Here is a 15,432-nt window from a genome sequence, read left to right as displayed (position 1 = left end):
TTTGTGATGGAGAACTTCAGGGGACTTTCAGTCCCCCGTTCTCCCTATCAATGCCAGCGATCACACATGTATCCCCTGTCCTGTGGAGATCCTGTGGAGAGGGGATACATGTCCTGTGGAGAGGGGATACATGTCCTGTGGAGAGGGGATACATGTCCTGTGGAGAGGGGATACATGTCCTGTGGAGAGGGGATACATGTCCTGTGGAGATCCTGTGGAGAGGGGATACATGTCCTGTGGAGAGGGGATACATGTCCTGTGGAGAGGGGATACATGTCCTGTGGAGATCCTGTGGAGAGGGGATACATGTCCTGTGGAGATCCTGTGGAGAGGGGATACATGTCCTGTGGAGAGGGGATACATGTCCTGTGGAGAGGGGATACATGTCCTGTGGAGAGGGGATACATGTCCTGTGGAGATCCTGTGGAGAGGGGATACATGTGCTGTGGAGAGGGGATACATGTCCTGTGGAGATCCTGTGGAGAGGGGATACATGTCCTGTGGAGAGGGGATACATGTCCTGTGGAGATCCTGTGGAGAGGGGATACATGTCCTGTGGAGATCCTGTGGAGAGGGGATACATGTCCTGTGGAGAGGGGATACATGTCCTGTGGAGAGGGGATACATGTCCTGTGGAGAGGGGATACATGTCCTGTGGAGATCCTGTGGAGAGGGGATACATGTGCTGTGGAGAGGGGATACATGTCCTGTGGAGATCCTGTGGAGAGGGGATACATGTCCTGTGGAGAGGGGATACATGTCCTGTGGAGATCCTGTGGAGAGGGGATACATGTCCTGTGGAGAGGGGATACATGTCCTGTGGAGATCCTGTGGAGAGGGGATACATGTCCTGTGGAGAGGGGATACATGTCCTGTGGAGATCCTGTGGAGAGGGGATACATGTCCTGTGGAGATCCTGTGGAGAGGGGATACATGTCTTTTGCTCTATTTTGCGACTTCAGGACCAGACACCGTTTAGCCATTTTTAGCACGTGTTAGTTAAATGGCTATAACTTTTTTATTTGTTGGGCTAACGACGTGATTTTTGCGACGTTTTTTCCGTAGACAATGCAGGTTTCATTTTTTTATTGTTTTTATACACACCTTTTTTGCTATTTTAGAATTTTATTCATAAAGTTTGAAAATAATAGTAAAAAAATAAGCTTTTTTACATTTCACCTATTTTTTTTTTGGTAATAACATAGTTTTATCCTAAAATAGACCTTTTATTTGTGATCGCCATTGTCTACCGTAAATTTTTATATATTACATGTCTATATTAGGGTAATTGGGTCAGCGCTAGCGTTACAACAATGATTGGCAGGGGGGACGACGTTTTTTTTGGGGTGGGTATTTTATGTGTATTTATTATTTACATTTTTTTTGCACTTTACTTTATTTATTTTTTATTACTATGGTTTGTCCCCCAAAGGTCAAAGAAGACCTTTGGGGAACTTTATATATATTTTTTCTTTCTTTTACACCATGTTTTTCCTCTGTAACTGGAGCTGCACAGCAGCCCCACTTACAGGGGAAATCAGCCCTCTCATAGTGACGATTGTCACTAATAGGGCTCTGCTGGGTCTAGTAAGACCCAGCAGCAGCCTGCCACTAACGGCACCCGGCGATCATGTGACTAGTCACATGATCACCGGGAGGAATAGAGACAGCGCCGCTGCTGTCTCTATTCCTGTACACAGCGCGCATTCAGCGCTGTGTACAAGTGATCAGAGAAGACAGAAGCAGCGAAAGCTGCTTCTATCCTCTCCTCAGGGTCCCCGGCAGTCACTGACAGCCGGAGACCCGACATTCAGCTGCCCGATCGCGCACGCCGTAGAAAGTCTATGGCTCGGGTTTTAAGGACCCTGACTGCTGGCCGTAAAAATACAGCCAGCGGTCGGGAACCAGTTAATGGCAGAGCGGGGAGATACCTCCCTGCTCTGCCGTAGTGTTCAGTGGCGTCCCATAGCGGCTGCTAGCGGAGCCTCCGGCCATGGTGGGGGCCCGTGCCGGTGGGCGACACGGGCCCCCTCATGCCGCGGGCCCCGTAGCAGCCGATACTGCTGCTACGGCGGTAGTTACGCCACTGCATCAACTCCTATCCCCTATTACTATTATTACTGAACATTTAGTTGCTGGCCCTGATCTGGAGGAGCTCCACTCCAATTCAATGTATTTGACAGGTGAACTTTGACTTTATAAGAGACAGTTACACAAAGAATATTATCTGTAAAACACATTCTGGTGTGTATGACCCTCTGCCATGCCCATTTATGAGCTCTGTACATGAAGCTGGTGACCATACTGCCACCTGCACAGACTACAAGAAGAACTCCTTTGTGGAGAAGTTCTGGTCAATAATAATAAGAACATTAACATAAAGTTTAAATGTACGTCTGCTATGCGATGGCGCGAAGAAAAAAACTGCGTCCAAGGCTTTGTTCTGTGCTGTGTTTGCAGTGTACGTTGGAGGTATACTACCAATGGAAGCTTCTGACATATGCCACTGTTTTGGCATACAGTGGCATACGTCACCCATAGGGTCCCATTGGAATAAAAAGTGTACCGTGTGGCATACTATTTTTGTGAGATTTCTCTGCATTGAATAGCATAGTCGACTATGCAATTCAATACGGTAAAAAAAAAAAAAAAGTGATGCCGATGCATACCTTCCCAACTTATGCCAAAAAGACACTCCTTTGCAATATATTGGGCCAATGCGGCTTTATGAATACATTTGCATATTCCAAGCATAGAGGAAAAAAAGGTACGTGAACAGAGCTCAATATGACTAGTGAGCTGTGCTACATTTATTATGACATTTGGGCAATTTTGATCAATTTTGTGTAATATGCTCCATTTTTGGTAACCTGTAAGACGTATTTTACAACATGATTCAGCCAATCGGCATACGTCTGTCACACACATATATTGTGTCAGTTTATAGAAAAAGATAGCCAGCACCAGAAGAGTCCCAGCATCCTGAGAAGTACTGCTTCAATTTGAACGGAATTGAGAGTCCTAGAAGAGGGACCTCGACTGATCATAATTGTTTTCTAAAAAGAGAAAAGTGTTCTCAAACTTCCATTTGTAAGAATAAAACATTTCTCACAACAGCACACATTCGTAACATCACAAACCTCTATATAAGGAAGGGCATACATCCAAACTTTTTTTTTTTACAGTATGGTATATTCATCTGCCCAAAAAGTAAACAGTAGATGCTGGGAATAGCAAACATGACTTGATTGTGTTCTCTGTCTCTGGTCAGGTCAGCTATTCTGGAGAAAATGCCAGAAAAATCGAATTTAACAGAAAATGAATATTGCATTGGAGAAATCAAAGAAAAAAGTGAAAGCAAACCAGAAAGTATTTCCTCCTCAAGTCAACCAGTTAGTCATGTGAGTAGATTTAGAGTGGGAGGATTTCAGCATCTGGGATTGCAGGTTTACTAGATAAATATAGATTTATCCTATATAAAGTGTGATGTAGCGTTCCCAGTGGAATAATCCCGCATTATTGCATTGTTAACATATAGTGATAATGGCAAAAATATATTACATAACAGTTTATGAGGAATGGGCATCTGTGCAGCGGCATCAGGGCCCAGTAGGTAAGGGGCCCGCTGCCACCGTAAAAACATCTAGCAGTTTCCTACTGTCATTTAGATTGCATATAAGGGTCTGCGCTAATGAATTTCATGGCCAATTACTGGTGGATTGTAACAGAAACATAAGGGGGTACGCTTTTATGAATTATTGGGGAGCAAGGGGCCCATATACTGGCTTTGTGCTGTCCGTGTCTGCCCCTGTAGTGTATGTGCAATTTTCATTGTGATTTGATGGACTTGGGCCAAATCTCCTGTCATGGTGTGGCCTGTAGCTCACCATTCTAGCAATGTTGTCGTTGTATTTTCACAAAGATGTTTAACATATAATATAGCATTTCTGTCTAGTATACTATAAGATATTTCTCTACATGCTGAAATGTGTGCCCTATATGTATCCATACGTGTAATTGTGAATAGAACTTTTAGAAAATAGGATGTATATCTCACAAACTTATTCTATAGGTTACAGATCTCTTGGGATTGTTAGAAGAAAGCACGGATAGCACACCAGTAACCTCAGGGGTATCATCCATAAACCAGAATATACCTAATGGTTCAAGCTTGTTGGATCTTTTAGATGAAACTCCAAATCCAGGTATATAAATATGTATATGTGAGACCTGCTCAAGTTTTGGTGAATTTAAGCCCCCTATCCTGAGGCTTCTATGAGGCCAGTTGAGCGGGGCTTCCAACCATGTCTATATGGATTTTGTGCACAGCTATGTCGGGAAACGATAGAGGGCAGAAAAGTCCTTTCTATGCTTGTGAAATAGAGCTCTAGCTATAGTTATTGGAGATTATTAGAATAATGTATAGTAGGATAAAAAACATCAGAAGCAAATTTATATAGAGTGAAGGAGAAATCTGCCTGGTTTATTCGTGATATTGGAGCAGGTGATGTATCAATGCATATTTAGGAAGATTCACCATTTCCGAGTCCGGGAATGCTGGCTGACTTTAAAGGGGTATTCCAAACGTAAACATTTATGGCATATCCACGCAATAGGCCATAAATGTCTGATACATGTGGCTCTTAGCTATGGGACCCCCACCTATCCCCAAAACTCTGCATCCAGGCGGTTGCTCTGAATGGAGAGGTGGACGGTGCTCCCTCCATTAATTTCTATGTAAAAAGCTGAGTTTGCTTCTTTGGCTGTTTCTGTTACTCCCATAGAAATGAATGGAGAGAGATGCACACATGCACAGCTACCTCTCCATCCATTTTCCGCCCAGATGCAGCAGCCATAGGCCACTTTACCACACAGGACGTGGGTCTATCGGACATTTATGGCACATTCGGTGTATATGCCATACATTTTTAAGTTGGGAATACCGATTTAATAACTGCCATATGCATTGCCATCAATCTTTTCTAGAAGCAGATACACCAGTAACTAAGGTCTGGCTAAATAAACAACCACAAGAAAAACATTTCAGGCCTTTACTGCTATTTTGTTTTTCATTTTAGGGAGAAATGTTCTAGACAATTAGTTCAGTCTTTCCCTCCTTTATAATGGTATTTCCTATGGGACCATACAGCTGGTACCGTTTCACATTATGATGGTGTCAACCATCAGCGAACTACGACACATGCAATTGGATGGAGCGAGTAGCCAATCAGCAAACGCTAATGCTCACTAATAGCATACCCAGTGGCAATTCTGTGCTGTGTAAATTACTGTACTGTGTATTCTATGAAGACTCTGCACATTCCACATGACGACTGTCATTCTTGGAAGACAAATATATTGTTAATAGTCCTTGGAAATGACCATCGAGCCAGACATGATTAAAGTATAAACCGTCAAAGATTTTTCAGTCTTGCAAGTGTATATAGAATACAACACAATAGAAATTTAAGACAGCACCCAGGCAGCGACGTTTCAGCCTTCACAATAGGGCTTTCTTCAAGCAGTGTATCAGTGTACAGCACAGTATACATATAGCAAGTGATCAATTAAGACATAATAGGGAAATAAAATCTTGTCTCGTATAATACATTCACTATATGTCAAAATTCTGTCAATCGATCCAATATCAAAGTGGTATCTGTGAACTAAGACACTAGTGAATAAAAATAACAATGAACAAATATACTGTGTACAAATATCTCGGGTCAATCGATCACACCTGACGTCTAAGCATGTTCGGTCCGTAAAGGACGAAACTTATTTCGGCCGCAAGTCCCGGACCGAACACACTGCAGGGAGCCGGGCTCCTAGCATCATAGTTCTGTACGACGCTAGGAGTCCCTGCCTCGCTGTGGGACAACTGTCCCGTTCTGTAATCATGTTTTCAGCACGGGATAGTAGTTCCACGGAGAGGCAGGGACATAACTATGATGCTAGGAGCCCGGCTCCCTGCAGTGTGTTCGGTCCGGAACTTGCGGCCGAAATACGTTCCGTCCTTTACGGACCGAACATGCTCGTGTGAATCCAGCCTAACTGTTGAATCCACTCCACGTAATTTAGTATTGGATCGATTGACTGAGAATTTTGATATACAGTGGTCCCTCAAGTGACATTGGCCTCAGGTTACAATATTTTCAACATACAATGGTCTTTCCTGGGCCTTTGTAACTTGAAACCACATTCAACATGCAATACAACAAAATGTCTGGATCTCAGGCGCCTGTGATTGGCTGGAAGACCCAGCCAATCAGCATGGGCATTTTACTGGTAAAACACCTGCTGTAATGCAGTGCATGCCCTGATTGGCTGTCTAGTCGCGCCTCTGTACGGTACATGTCCGGTACTGCTCTTTTCCTGCACCAGTATGAGTTGCTCCTTTAGACACCAGGTGAGGTTCCATGTTATATTTCTGCTACACTGTGTACTGTACAGGTTCTTGTCCTCATTGTAGAAAGTGATATACAGCCTCCAGCAGCTACAGTATTTCTGACTTTGATATGTGAGAACTTGCTTTATCTGTATGAGTTATCTGCTAAATCATTATTTTTATCTGTGGTTGACCTTTTGCGGGCTTTGGAACCAATTCCTAGTTTCCCATAGAGTTATTGTCTCAAGTTACAATATTTTTAACTTACAATCGTCACCCCGGAACTAATTAATATTTTTAACTTGAGGGACCACTGTAATGTGAATGTATTTTATGAGACAAGCTGTTATTTCCCTATTATGTCTAAATTGATCACTTGCTATATGTACACTGTGCTGTACACTGATACACTGTTCTGAAGAAAGCCCTATTGTGCGGGCTGAAACGTTGTGTGTTTTAAAACACTTTTTTTTATCTTTATCTCTCGGAGACCTGTCTTAAATTTCTATTGCGCTGATACTACTGTAACCCATATTCAGGATTCTTAGAAGGTTTGCACCCACCTTGGAGTGGAACTCGGTGCTGTTGGTTTGAACATTTTTTTTGGTACATATAATACAATTTCATTGTAAATAGCATTTTGCTAATGCCCTTGCCTGTTACTTTTTACAGCAGCTCCACTGTCACTTGTTGCCTATAATAAAAATGGAGTTCAAGTGGAATTCTCCTTTATGCGTCCACCATCGAGTCCTGCCCTCCTAGTCATTAATTCTTGTGCCACAAACTCGTCATCTAGTGATATCGCTGACTTCCAACTACAGGCTGCTGTGCCCAAGGTGAGTCCTGGCAACTATGAAACGTGTGTGTATTCATTTATTGTATCTTTTTATTGCTAATCATGTACCCCTGGGGAAAAAAGGAAAATTCTCTCCCTCTTTATCTCATGTAACTTGGCAGAGCTCGAGGCATCTAATGGCGAGCTTCCTCCATACCGTCACACATTCAGTGCCAGAACAGAGGGGTGTTATAATCCACCCCTTCCTTTACAAAGACACTCCCTCTACTGAATATCCAAAAGATGGAGTATTTATTTATTTATTAAGGAAGAGGCATATCGTGACATGGTCATGAAGTCCAAAATGAGGACACTGTTTCTTTAATTGACACCTATTTCATTGGTCTTAAAAGGTTTACTTGTAAAATTGAGAAGTTCTTTATCAGTGTATTTTCGGTTGGATCATGTATAAGAACCCAGATATGTAAGGTTCACTGGAAGGCTAAATAATAAATAAGTGCTCCTGTTTGGTTTCCATTAGGAACAATTCTGTTTTCTATCTGTATTGGTTTTATGCATGATCTCAATTACAATTTATCATTTTTAAATGTACATTGGAATTGGGTGGGGGGATCATTTCTTTAATAATAGAGCGGTGTGTTTTATATCATTAAGCTCATTGCACTCAACTTAAAACATGCAATATTCTCCCTACATGCATAACTTGCTCTCTAAACTGAGATATCAGGACTGCCATTGTACAAACAATCTGTGTAGATCCCTTGAACACATTGGGGCAGATTGACTTTTGGTGTTGTGCCTTTTAGACAAATTTATCAATGAAATGCGCCAAAAAGAACAGATATTTTAGACTCAACAGGCAAAGGGACATTTCCTTAGTGTGAACAGGGCCTTAGAAATATATGGTTCAGTTTCCTATACGCAAAAAAAATTACATAAAACCCTGAAGAAAACAATGGTCGTGTGCATGAGACCTAAAGCCAGGATCACACACACAGTTTTGATGCAGTTTTTGGCTCAGTTTGTTTGAGCCAAACACAGAAGTGGACACAAAACAATGGAAATGCATCAGTCTTTCCTTTTATACATTTCCTTCCTTTTGAATCCACTTGTGGCTTTGGTTTTAAAAAAAAAACTGAGGCAAAAACAGCCACAAAACTGTGTGTGTGATCCTGGCCTAAGACATTTTTTTGAGTATCACCAAAGTCTCGATGGATATTTCATTTGTTCTCAAATGAATTCTTACGTTATTCTCTGTTTTCTATACTTCAGAATGTTCAGATCCAACTTCAGGCTCCTAGTGGACCATCACTTCCAGCTTTCAACGGAGGATCAGTTACACAGTCTATTCGCATTCTAAACCCCCAAAAGGTACTTTTAATATATTATTGATGTAATATGGGCTATTCATTTTCAGGTTAAAATAACAATAAAAAAATAACTTGCTAGGTCTAAAATGTTAGATTTTTTTGGAAATATTGCTAAGGCTTAGTGAACATTGATACATGGTTAGGCAATACATATACAACAAATGATACCTTTTATTTTGAATTGAGATCCGAATTTCTGATTTTCTTATTTGTTGTCCTCTTTTAGGTTTCTTTACGTATGCGACTGCGCTTGTCTTTTACACACAATGGAAATCTAGTCCAGGAAATATGTGAAGTGAACAACTTTCCAGCAGAAACATGGCAGTGATATAACCAGAAGAACCATGTGGTTTATACGGACACTCAGATAAAAGTGGCAGAGACGTTAAAAAATTCTGAATGCTAGAAAATAAACTGATTTATGTTTTACATTCAGATTTGTACTCATTGGAATCCAAGGAAGGTGGCAGTTTCTATTTGTGTGTAATGCTTACAGGATACACATACACAGCCGCAGCATACAACACGTGAACACATGAAATATCACCCAGTTTGAAGCCAGACATTCAGAGAGTGGGTAAGAATATCTGAAAGACATTGTAATAAAATTGCTTTACAGACCAAGCATCCTATTTTTCTCCTCTAGGTGGCATTATTCTACCTTGACTTTTTTTTAACCTTGCATCCTACTATTCCAGTCTTGCTTCATACTGTGCCAATCTCTCTGTACACTACACTAAGGCACTCAAAACATGTATCATAGCTTCAGTATGCAGACAGAAGAAATCCCATTAGGGCAACATAAAAAAAATACAGAAATGGTTAACTCTTTAATTCGCCGTTTACAGATTTGCCAATTCCCTTTAGGCTGTTTGTGTTAATTAGGATTTGCGAATATAATGAATTCTCCAGCTAATTAATGCTGTGTAGTGATGATGAGGGGGTTGCCTGAAATAGTGCGTAAGGGGGGAGCAGCCAGCGGTGATGGGGGGGGGGGTTCATGTGAGTGGCACTGAGCCAGCCTGTACCTGCCCCCTTCAAGATGACAGACTGCAAGAGACAACAAGGAGAGAGAGAGCGCAGTGACGAAGAAGGGAGAGTGCGCAGAGTAGCAGATGCATCCGCCATCGAAAAATCAGCATCTTCTCTACCCTCCCACCAATATCCAATCGTATATATTTCACCCCCACCAACTCACCCACTTCTGCTCCCTGAGGTGTGAGCTGGCAGCTGTGGGCACTGACCATCTGTGTGCGTGTTCATGCATTTGCATCTGTTTGTCTGTGCCCTGTGTGCGCATATCCGGGCACAGAGCTTGGCAGAGAGAGTGAGTGTGTGGGGCAGAGAGAGATACACAGACGGGGAGTAAGTCAGCGTGATATACATAGAAAGAGATGGGCAGAAAGAGGCAGATAGCGAGAATTGGCAGAGCTACAGACGCTGGCGAAGAAGCTGGCACAGACGCGGCCCCCTCAGAGATGGCACCTGGTACTTATCATTGTGCCGTAAACAGTATGCATGAAACTGAGTGTAAAAGAGCGAGCGAGCGAGCAAGGATATGAAACAGGACATGGTACAAGAAAAGAAGAGGATGGCACGCCAACACCTTATACTGATCTCATGAATGATAATTGCTCATGCTCCCGGAGTGCCTAACATTGGTACATATGAGTTGCGTGACATGCATATGTGCTTGTTGGGTGTATACGTCTTGTCATGCCATATTGCATCCTAGCGCTTCAACAACAATGGCTAAGCCAAAAGAAATTCTACCATGTTCAAGAAGACCACCAAGAGCTATTCAACAATGGCCATATTGGAAATAACGGTGGAAGGATACCAGCGGCCTCCAGATAACGGTGAGACAGAAATGACTCCAAAAAATAACAATGTATCAGTATAACCGCACGCAGGGAGGGAAAAGCTTGATATATTCTGAATCTATACCCATGTGGCTTGAAGGAGACAACATCCTGTTGTCGATTTATTGTAGACATAATGACTTACAAAACACACAAACACCATATCAACATTTTAAGTTTAGATTTTTATATTTTTTTAACCATTTATACATCACTCTGAGGAAATCCTCAAACTCTTTGCATGCGACAATCCATGTTAGGTGAGCAGCTGGTCACTAGACAGGCTAGAAGATACAGGAAGAGCATAGGCTATGTCTTACACTGAGCTGGCATGATGTTGTCAGATTTACGGCATTGGTGCTAGTTAGTCTGTTTGGTTAGCATAACAATCCTGGTCATGTTAAACGATATGACTTGCAGGATCTACAAAGGCAATAAGCAAGTCCAAGGCCCAATCTGTGCCACCCCTTGTGTATCCTGTAGTGTTATAACCTTCATATCTAACAGCAGATTTGATTAGGGAATAAAAGAGAAGAAAATAATAAAAGAAAGACAAAGAGCAGGTAAGATGGATGATAGGTCAATGGGATATTTAGATGTTTGACAGCTTTGAGGTGAAAGAATCAGATACAGGTTCTAAGAGGAAGAAGAAATGTCTATTGATGATTTGTAGAAATAAACTCTACGCATGTACCATTTTACGTGAAGTATTATTATTATAATTTATTTAATGCATCAGCATATTACTTGAAGTTTGTCAATTATACTAGGCAAGGAAATGTATACGACCATCATATTTAAGCAAAAAAAATGTAATGCATGCACACAGCAAGTGAAAACCACAAGAAATCGAAAACATTTTCACTAGATGGGGTCTCCATTAAATTTTAAGACTGTTCAAACACCTCCTAAAAAGATAAACGGCTCATTTCATAAGCCATCATTCAATCAAAATATTCCATAATGTGGCAGTGTGTAGCAAATAACCTTTGCTTAATAATACATAGGCCGAACGTTTGGAAATCAAACACTTCCACCATGGCGTGTGGTTTTAAAGTTTAATATCTTCATGTATTAGTCTATAATAATAAATAGTAACGACATTGATGAACTGGTTGGTTTCCTAATGTATTAGCGTTTAAAGGTTTCATTTTGAAATGATACTTATGCGGTTACATTCATAAGAAATGGGGACTTGAGAATTGCACTGAAAAATCTGCAAGCCACGAGCAGCTAAGGACCGTCATATTCCATGATCAGACTACTGCAGGCTTTGCGCATTGTCAGAGATCCTCTTGTGTCCTGTGCTTTGTTTAGGCTGATAGCAACCTTGTGATTATGGAATAACGTGACTTGTTTTTCAATATCCATAACATGGGTATAAATAAGGACATTTTGTATCTTTAAAAACTACATGTTACAGATCTTTGTTATTGGTGGATGTCACAACTGGACGTTGGCTATTATTTATAGGCCACGGTGGATAACTCACTGAATTGGATGGATATGACGTTTCAAATAAATTCTAGTTTGAACATTTATTATGTTCTAGAGCTTCTACAATTCATGTGAGGGAGTTAGTAGGTAAGGGACCATAGTAGCCATATTTGCAAGTAGGCTCCACGGAACAAATATAACTAGGGAAGAATAAGCAATGGAAGGGCTTATGGAGATGAGTGGTAGTAGTGAGAGTGTAAAAGGCAAGCTGTTTCGTAGAAATCTAAAGGTAAAGAATGTGATAAGCAGCAAATGTAAAGGACATACGTGATACATGACAGATGAAAAACAGTTTAATAAAGACCGAATGAAGAGAAGATATGTAACAAATGAGAATGCAGAATAGAAAACATCCTGTAGGTCTACGGCTGTGGCGCACATAGAGGTTTGTCTTTTGTGTAAGGGACTTATAGGTGGCAGAAAAGCAAGAACTAAAGAATGCATGTTCATGGCAGACATTTTTTAATTAAAAATCTTTTTTCTTATTGCATATTTTATTTTATGGGGAAGTGGTTAGGCTTGTTTATATAAACTAGCATGGCAGCATATAAATAATGTCCATGCTCATTTTAATATTAGTAGGCTACATCAATTTTGATGAGTTGGGGGTCATGCAACTCCTGTCGTCTTAAAAGGCGAATGTCGAAAGTGGCCAAATTAAGTGAAATGTCACCTTATTTTGCATATCCTTAAAAGTCCACAACAGCTGCCGACCTGGAAGTTGCCTAAACATGGTGCTCAGAGGTAGGGAGGGTAATGATTTAGACAGTTAAAAGGATGACAAATAAAAACTTAGATTAAATGAGGGAATGTAAGAAATGTGAGAAAAGATATATAGATGTTTCTTCAATAGTGTTAGTAACCCAAGCTAGACTGTTCAGATAACAGAAGAGTCCATACCAAACACATGCCTGTTTATGTACACCTATGTAGATGCCATGCTGCTCTCAGTGATGAACTAAATGCTGTGGCACAGCATTTTTCTGTAATTCATAATACAAATCATCGTCCATTTCAGATGCCAGTCTTTCCATCCATTATTTTTATTTTTTTTGGTGCGAATATTTTCTTTGTTTTCATGTAACTTTGGATTCAAAAGGTTGTAATTATTTTTTGTGATTAGTATTTTAACTTGTGTTTTCTTGTTTGGTGGTTTAATATCCCAATCCCTCCCTCCCCACCCAAAAAAATACCCCAAAGCTTAAAACATTGAGAGTGAGGTATGGGGAGAGCGATACAGGGGAGCAAGGGAGTGAAAAATGTCCCCCCCCATAACCCTCCCCAGAGAGATAAAGCCCTTCCCTTGTCCCCTCCACAAATGGTTAAAGCATCACAGCAAGAGTTCTTGGAGTGCAGTCAACACCCCCAATTATTACAAAGTTCAAGTCACTGGTTGAGAGGTGCTGTATTCCACATTTGAAATAAAACTCCCAAAATCTCTATGTACACACATGTGTACATGCATGTGTGACAGGAGAGTGGGCATTGCCTCTGTTTGGTTCCTTACGTCTCGGAACTTTTGGTTATATTTATTTTTCCCCTCCCCCTGTTCATTGGTTTATTATTCAGTCATTCCCACTCCCTAAGTCAGGGAGTTTGGGTAAAGAGTTCATAGACAGGGGGAGGTCACTCTAGTTTTGGCACCAGGTTCAGGAAATGCAGAAAAGCTTTGGGTTCTCAGTATTTCTATGCAGAGGTTTAAGGGTTTTTCATTTTCTTTTTGGCCTGTGTTGTGATGGATTTCTTTGTGTATACTTCCCTACTGGAGAGACACACATACAAGCTAGGGAGACAGTCATGAGAGCAGGGAAAGTGTCCCTCCAGCAGGTTAAAGGGCGAGGAAGCATTCTTGAGTGAGGGAATGCTCAGTTTGTAACAGACAGACACAAATAGGGAGACAAACACATAAAAAGGGAGGAGACACAAACACTCTAGAAGGTAAATAAAACATACACAAGAAGTGAAATAAAATAGAGACAGCCTCAAAGCAGAAGTGTGAGACAACATGTGTCTCTATAAAGCCATGAGCACAGAGGTAGCAGCACTCTTTGGCCTGAGTTGAGGTATTGCAGAGGATGCTCCATCACTGCATGCGCGGTGCTGCTGTGACCTCAGATGTTGGCTTCGAGCTGCGGGACCCTGCAGTAGTACTTGGCAGGATAGGCAGTGATAGGTACAGACCCTCACTCTAAGAGGTGGTGGATGTGGAGGAGGGCCAGTGTAACAGCCTGCATGTTGGTGAGCTTCTACTTCTCCCTCTTCGTCATAAGAGGTCTTGCAGCGCTGGCACTGGTACCTAATTGCCACATCCACCATTGGAATATCTTCATCTTCTAAGTCATCATCTCGCTCCACACTTTCTTCCTCTCCCACTGTAGATTCCTGACCCCCACTGCTTTCACTTGTAGCTTTTGTATGTGAAGGCTCTGGCTTACGGGATGATGATATCTCAGGAGCCAGTTTGAGTGGTGCTGGGAGAAGCCCTAGAAGTGTGTGGGGAATCACAGGGTTAATTGGAAATAAGCGCTTCTTTAATCCATATAGCTGTTGAAAGTATGGGCCTTGTATCTGGGGGCTGAACAAGGGAGTGGCAGCTGGAGCAAGTGAAAAAGGCATAAAGGGTGCCCCCAACAAAGGAGAAGCCTTTAAAGCTGAGGGACCAGTGGTCTCAGGGGTCAATGCAGGTTGTAAGGAATCCTTAGTGGTATCACTGGTAGTGTGCGAAGAAATGGGGGCAGATGGTACTGGACGGGGAAGGAGAGCTGAAGGTACAGAAGAAGTCATCCCAATGAGACCAGGAGGAGGGCCTAAGATAAGAGAGAAAAACCATGATGAAGAAAACAAATCATAATGGTGTAAATAATAATTATTTGAACAGGTAAAGGAGCAGATGGCAGGTATAAAACTGTAAAATTCTGTAAAGAAAAGTGGTACATGGATGGAAACTTCTTTTAACTACTTTCATCATCAAACCTATTCCATGCCATACGATCAACTTTGGGCCTATGTAGGAAAACTAGTTAACTGAATGACATCATACACAAGATTTCACAAATCCATTTTTTTTGCAAAGTAAAATTATTTTAAAATGTCAAAGCAATAGCCTTTTCTTATACAGAGGTTCCAAAAGGATATCTGACCCCAGATTCACTAGTGTCTCAAGACTGCAAGTGTCTAAACTAAGTGCAGTGTAAAGTAAAGAGTTAAAACAACATGCTAATCAGGTCAACATCCCAATAAACAGCTCTGCCGGTCTCCAGGGTGTGGTACATTTAAGTCTTTGATTTCCAGAATGGTCAGGTATAGTAGCCATACACCTTAGATAGCAGTCAGCCGACAATTAATTCTACTGACCCCCCATACACGTGTTCTCAATTGGGAGTGGGGAACAAGCTCCTGCCAGACACGTTTCGCTGCGGGTTATCTCTTTCGGGAACATTGAATTGGGCATGTTGAAATCCAACATGCCCAATTCTCCTTTCCCCATACATCTGCAGTCAGGGGAGAGTCAGGCCACCC

General features: G+C 41.6%; 2 protein-coding genes across 3 annotated transcripts in view; one reads left to right on the top strand and one right to left on the bottom strand.

Moving 5' to 3' along the window:
* The window catches only part of AP1G2 (adaptor related protein complex 1 subunit gamma 2), a 37,421-nt gene extending 28,283 nt beyond the window's left edge, over positions 1-9,138 (top strand). The window contains exons 18-22 of the mRNA XM_075852757.1: positions 3,272-3,401; positions 4,073-4,205; positions 7,061-7,224; positions 8,457-8,555; positions 8,781-9,138. Coding sequence (XP_075708872.1) covers positions 3,272-3,401; positions 4,073-4,205; positions 7,061-7,224; positions 8,457-8,555; positions 8,781-8,882 — 628 coding nt within the window. The 3' untranslated portion in view covers positions 8,883-9,138. The remainder of the gene's footprint in view (positions 1-3,271; positions 3,402-4,072; positions 4,206-7,060; positions 7,225-8,456; positions 8,556-8,780) is intronic.
* Positions 9,139-10,580: 1,442 nt separating this feature from the next.
* The window catches only part of ZFHX2 (zinc finger homeobox 2), a 66,734-nt gene continuing 61,882 nt past the window's right edge, over positions 10,581-15,432 (bottom strand). For both annotated transcript variants that reach the window (XM_075828917.1, XM_075828918.1), the window contains exon 10: positions 10,581-14,720. In XM_075828917.1, coding sequence (XP_075685032.1) covers positions 13,927-14,720 — 794 coding nt within the window. In that variant the 3' untranslated portion in view covers positions 10,581-13,926. The remainder of the gene's footprint in view (positions 14,721-15,432) is intronic.

The sequence above is a fragment of the Rhinoderma darwinii genome, chromosome 1 (genome assembly GCF_050947455.1).
Source record: "Rhinoderma darwinii isolate aRhiDar2 chromosome 1, aRhiDar2.hap1, whole genome shotgun sequence".
Taxonomy (NCBI): Eukaryota; Metazoa; Chordata; class Amphibia; order Anura; family Rhinodermatidae; genus Rhinoderma; species Rhinoderma darwinii.
Note: the sequence above shows the minus strand (reverse complement) of the source record. Positions and strands in the feature narration are given on the sequence as shown.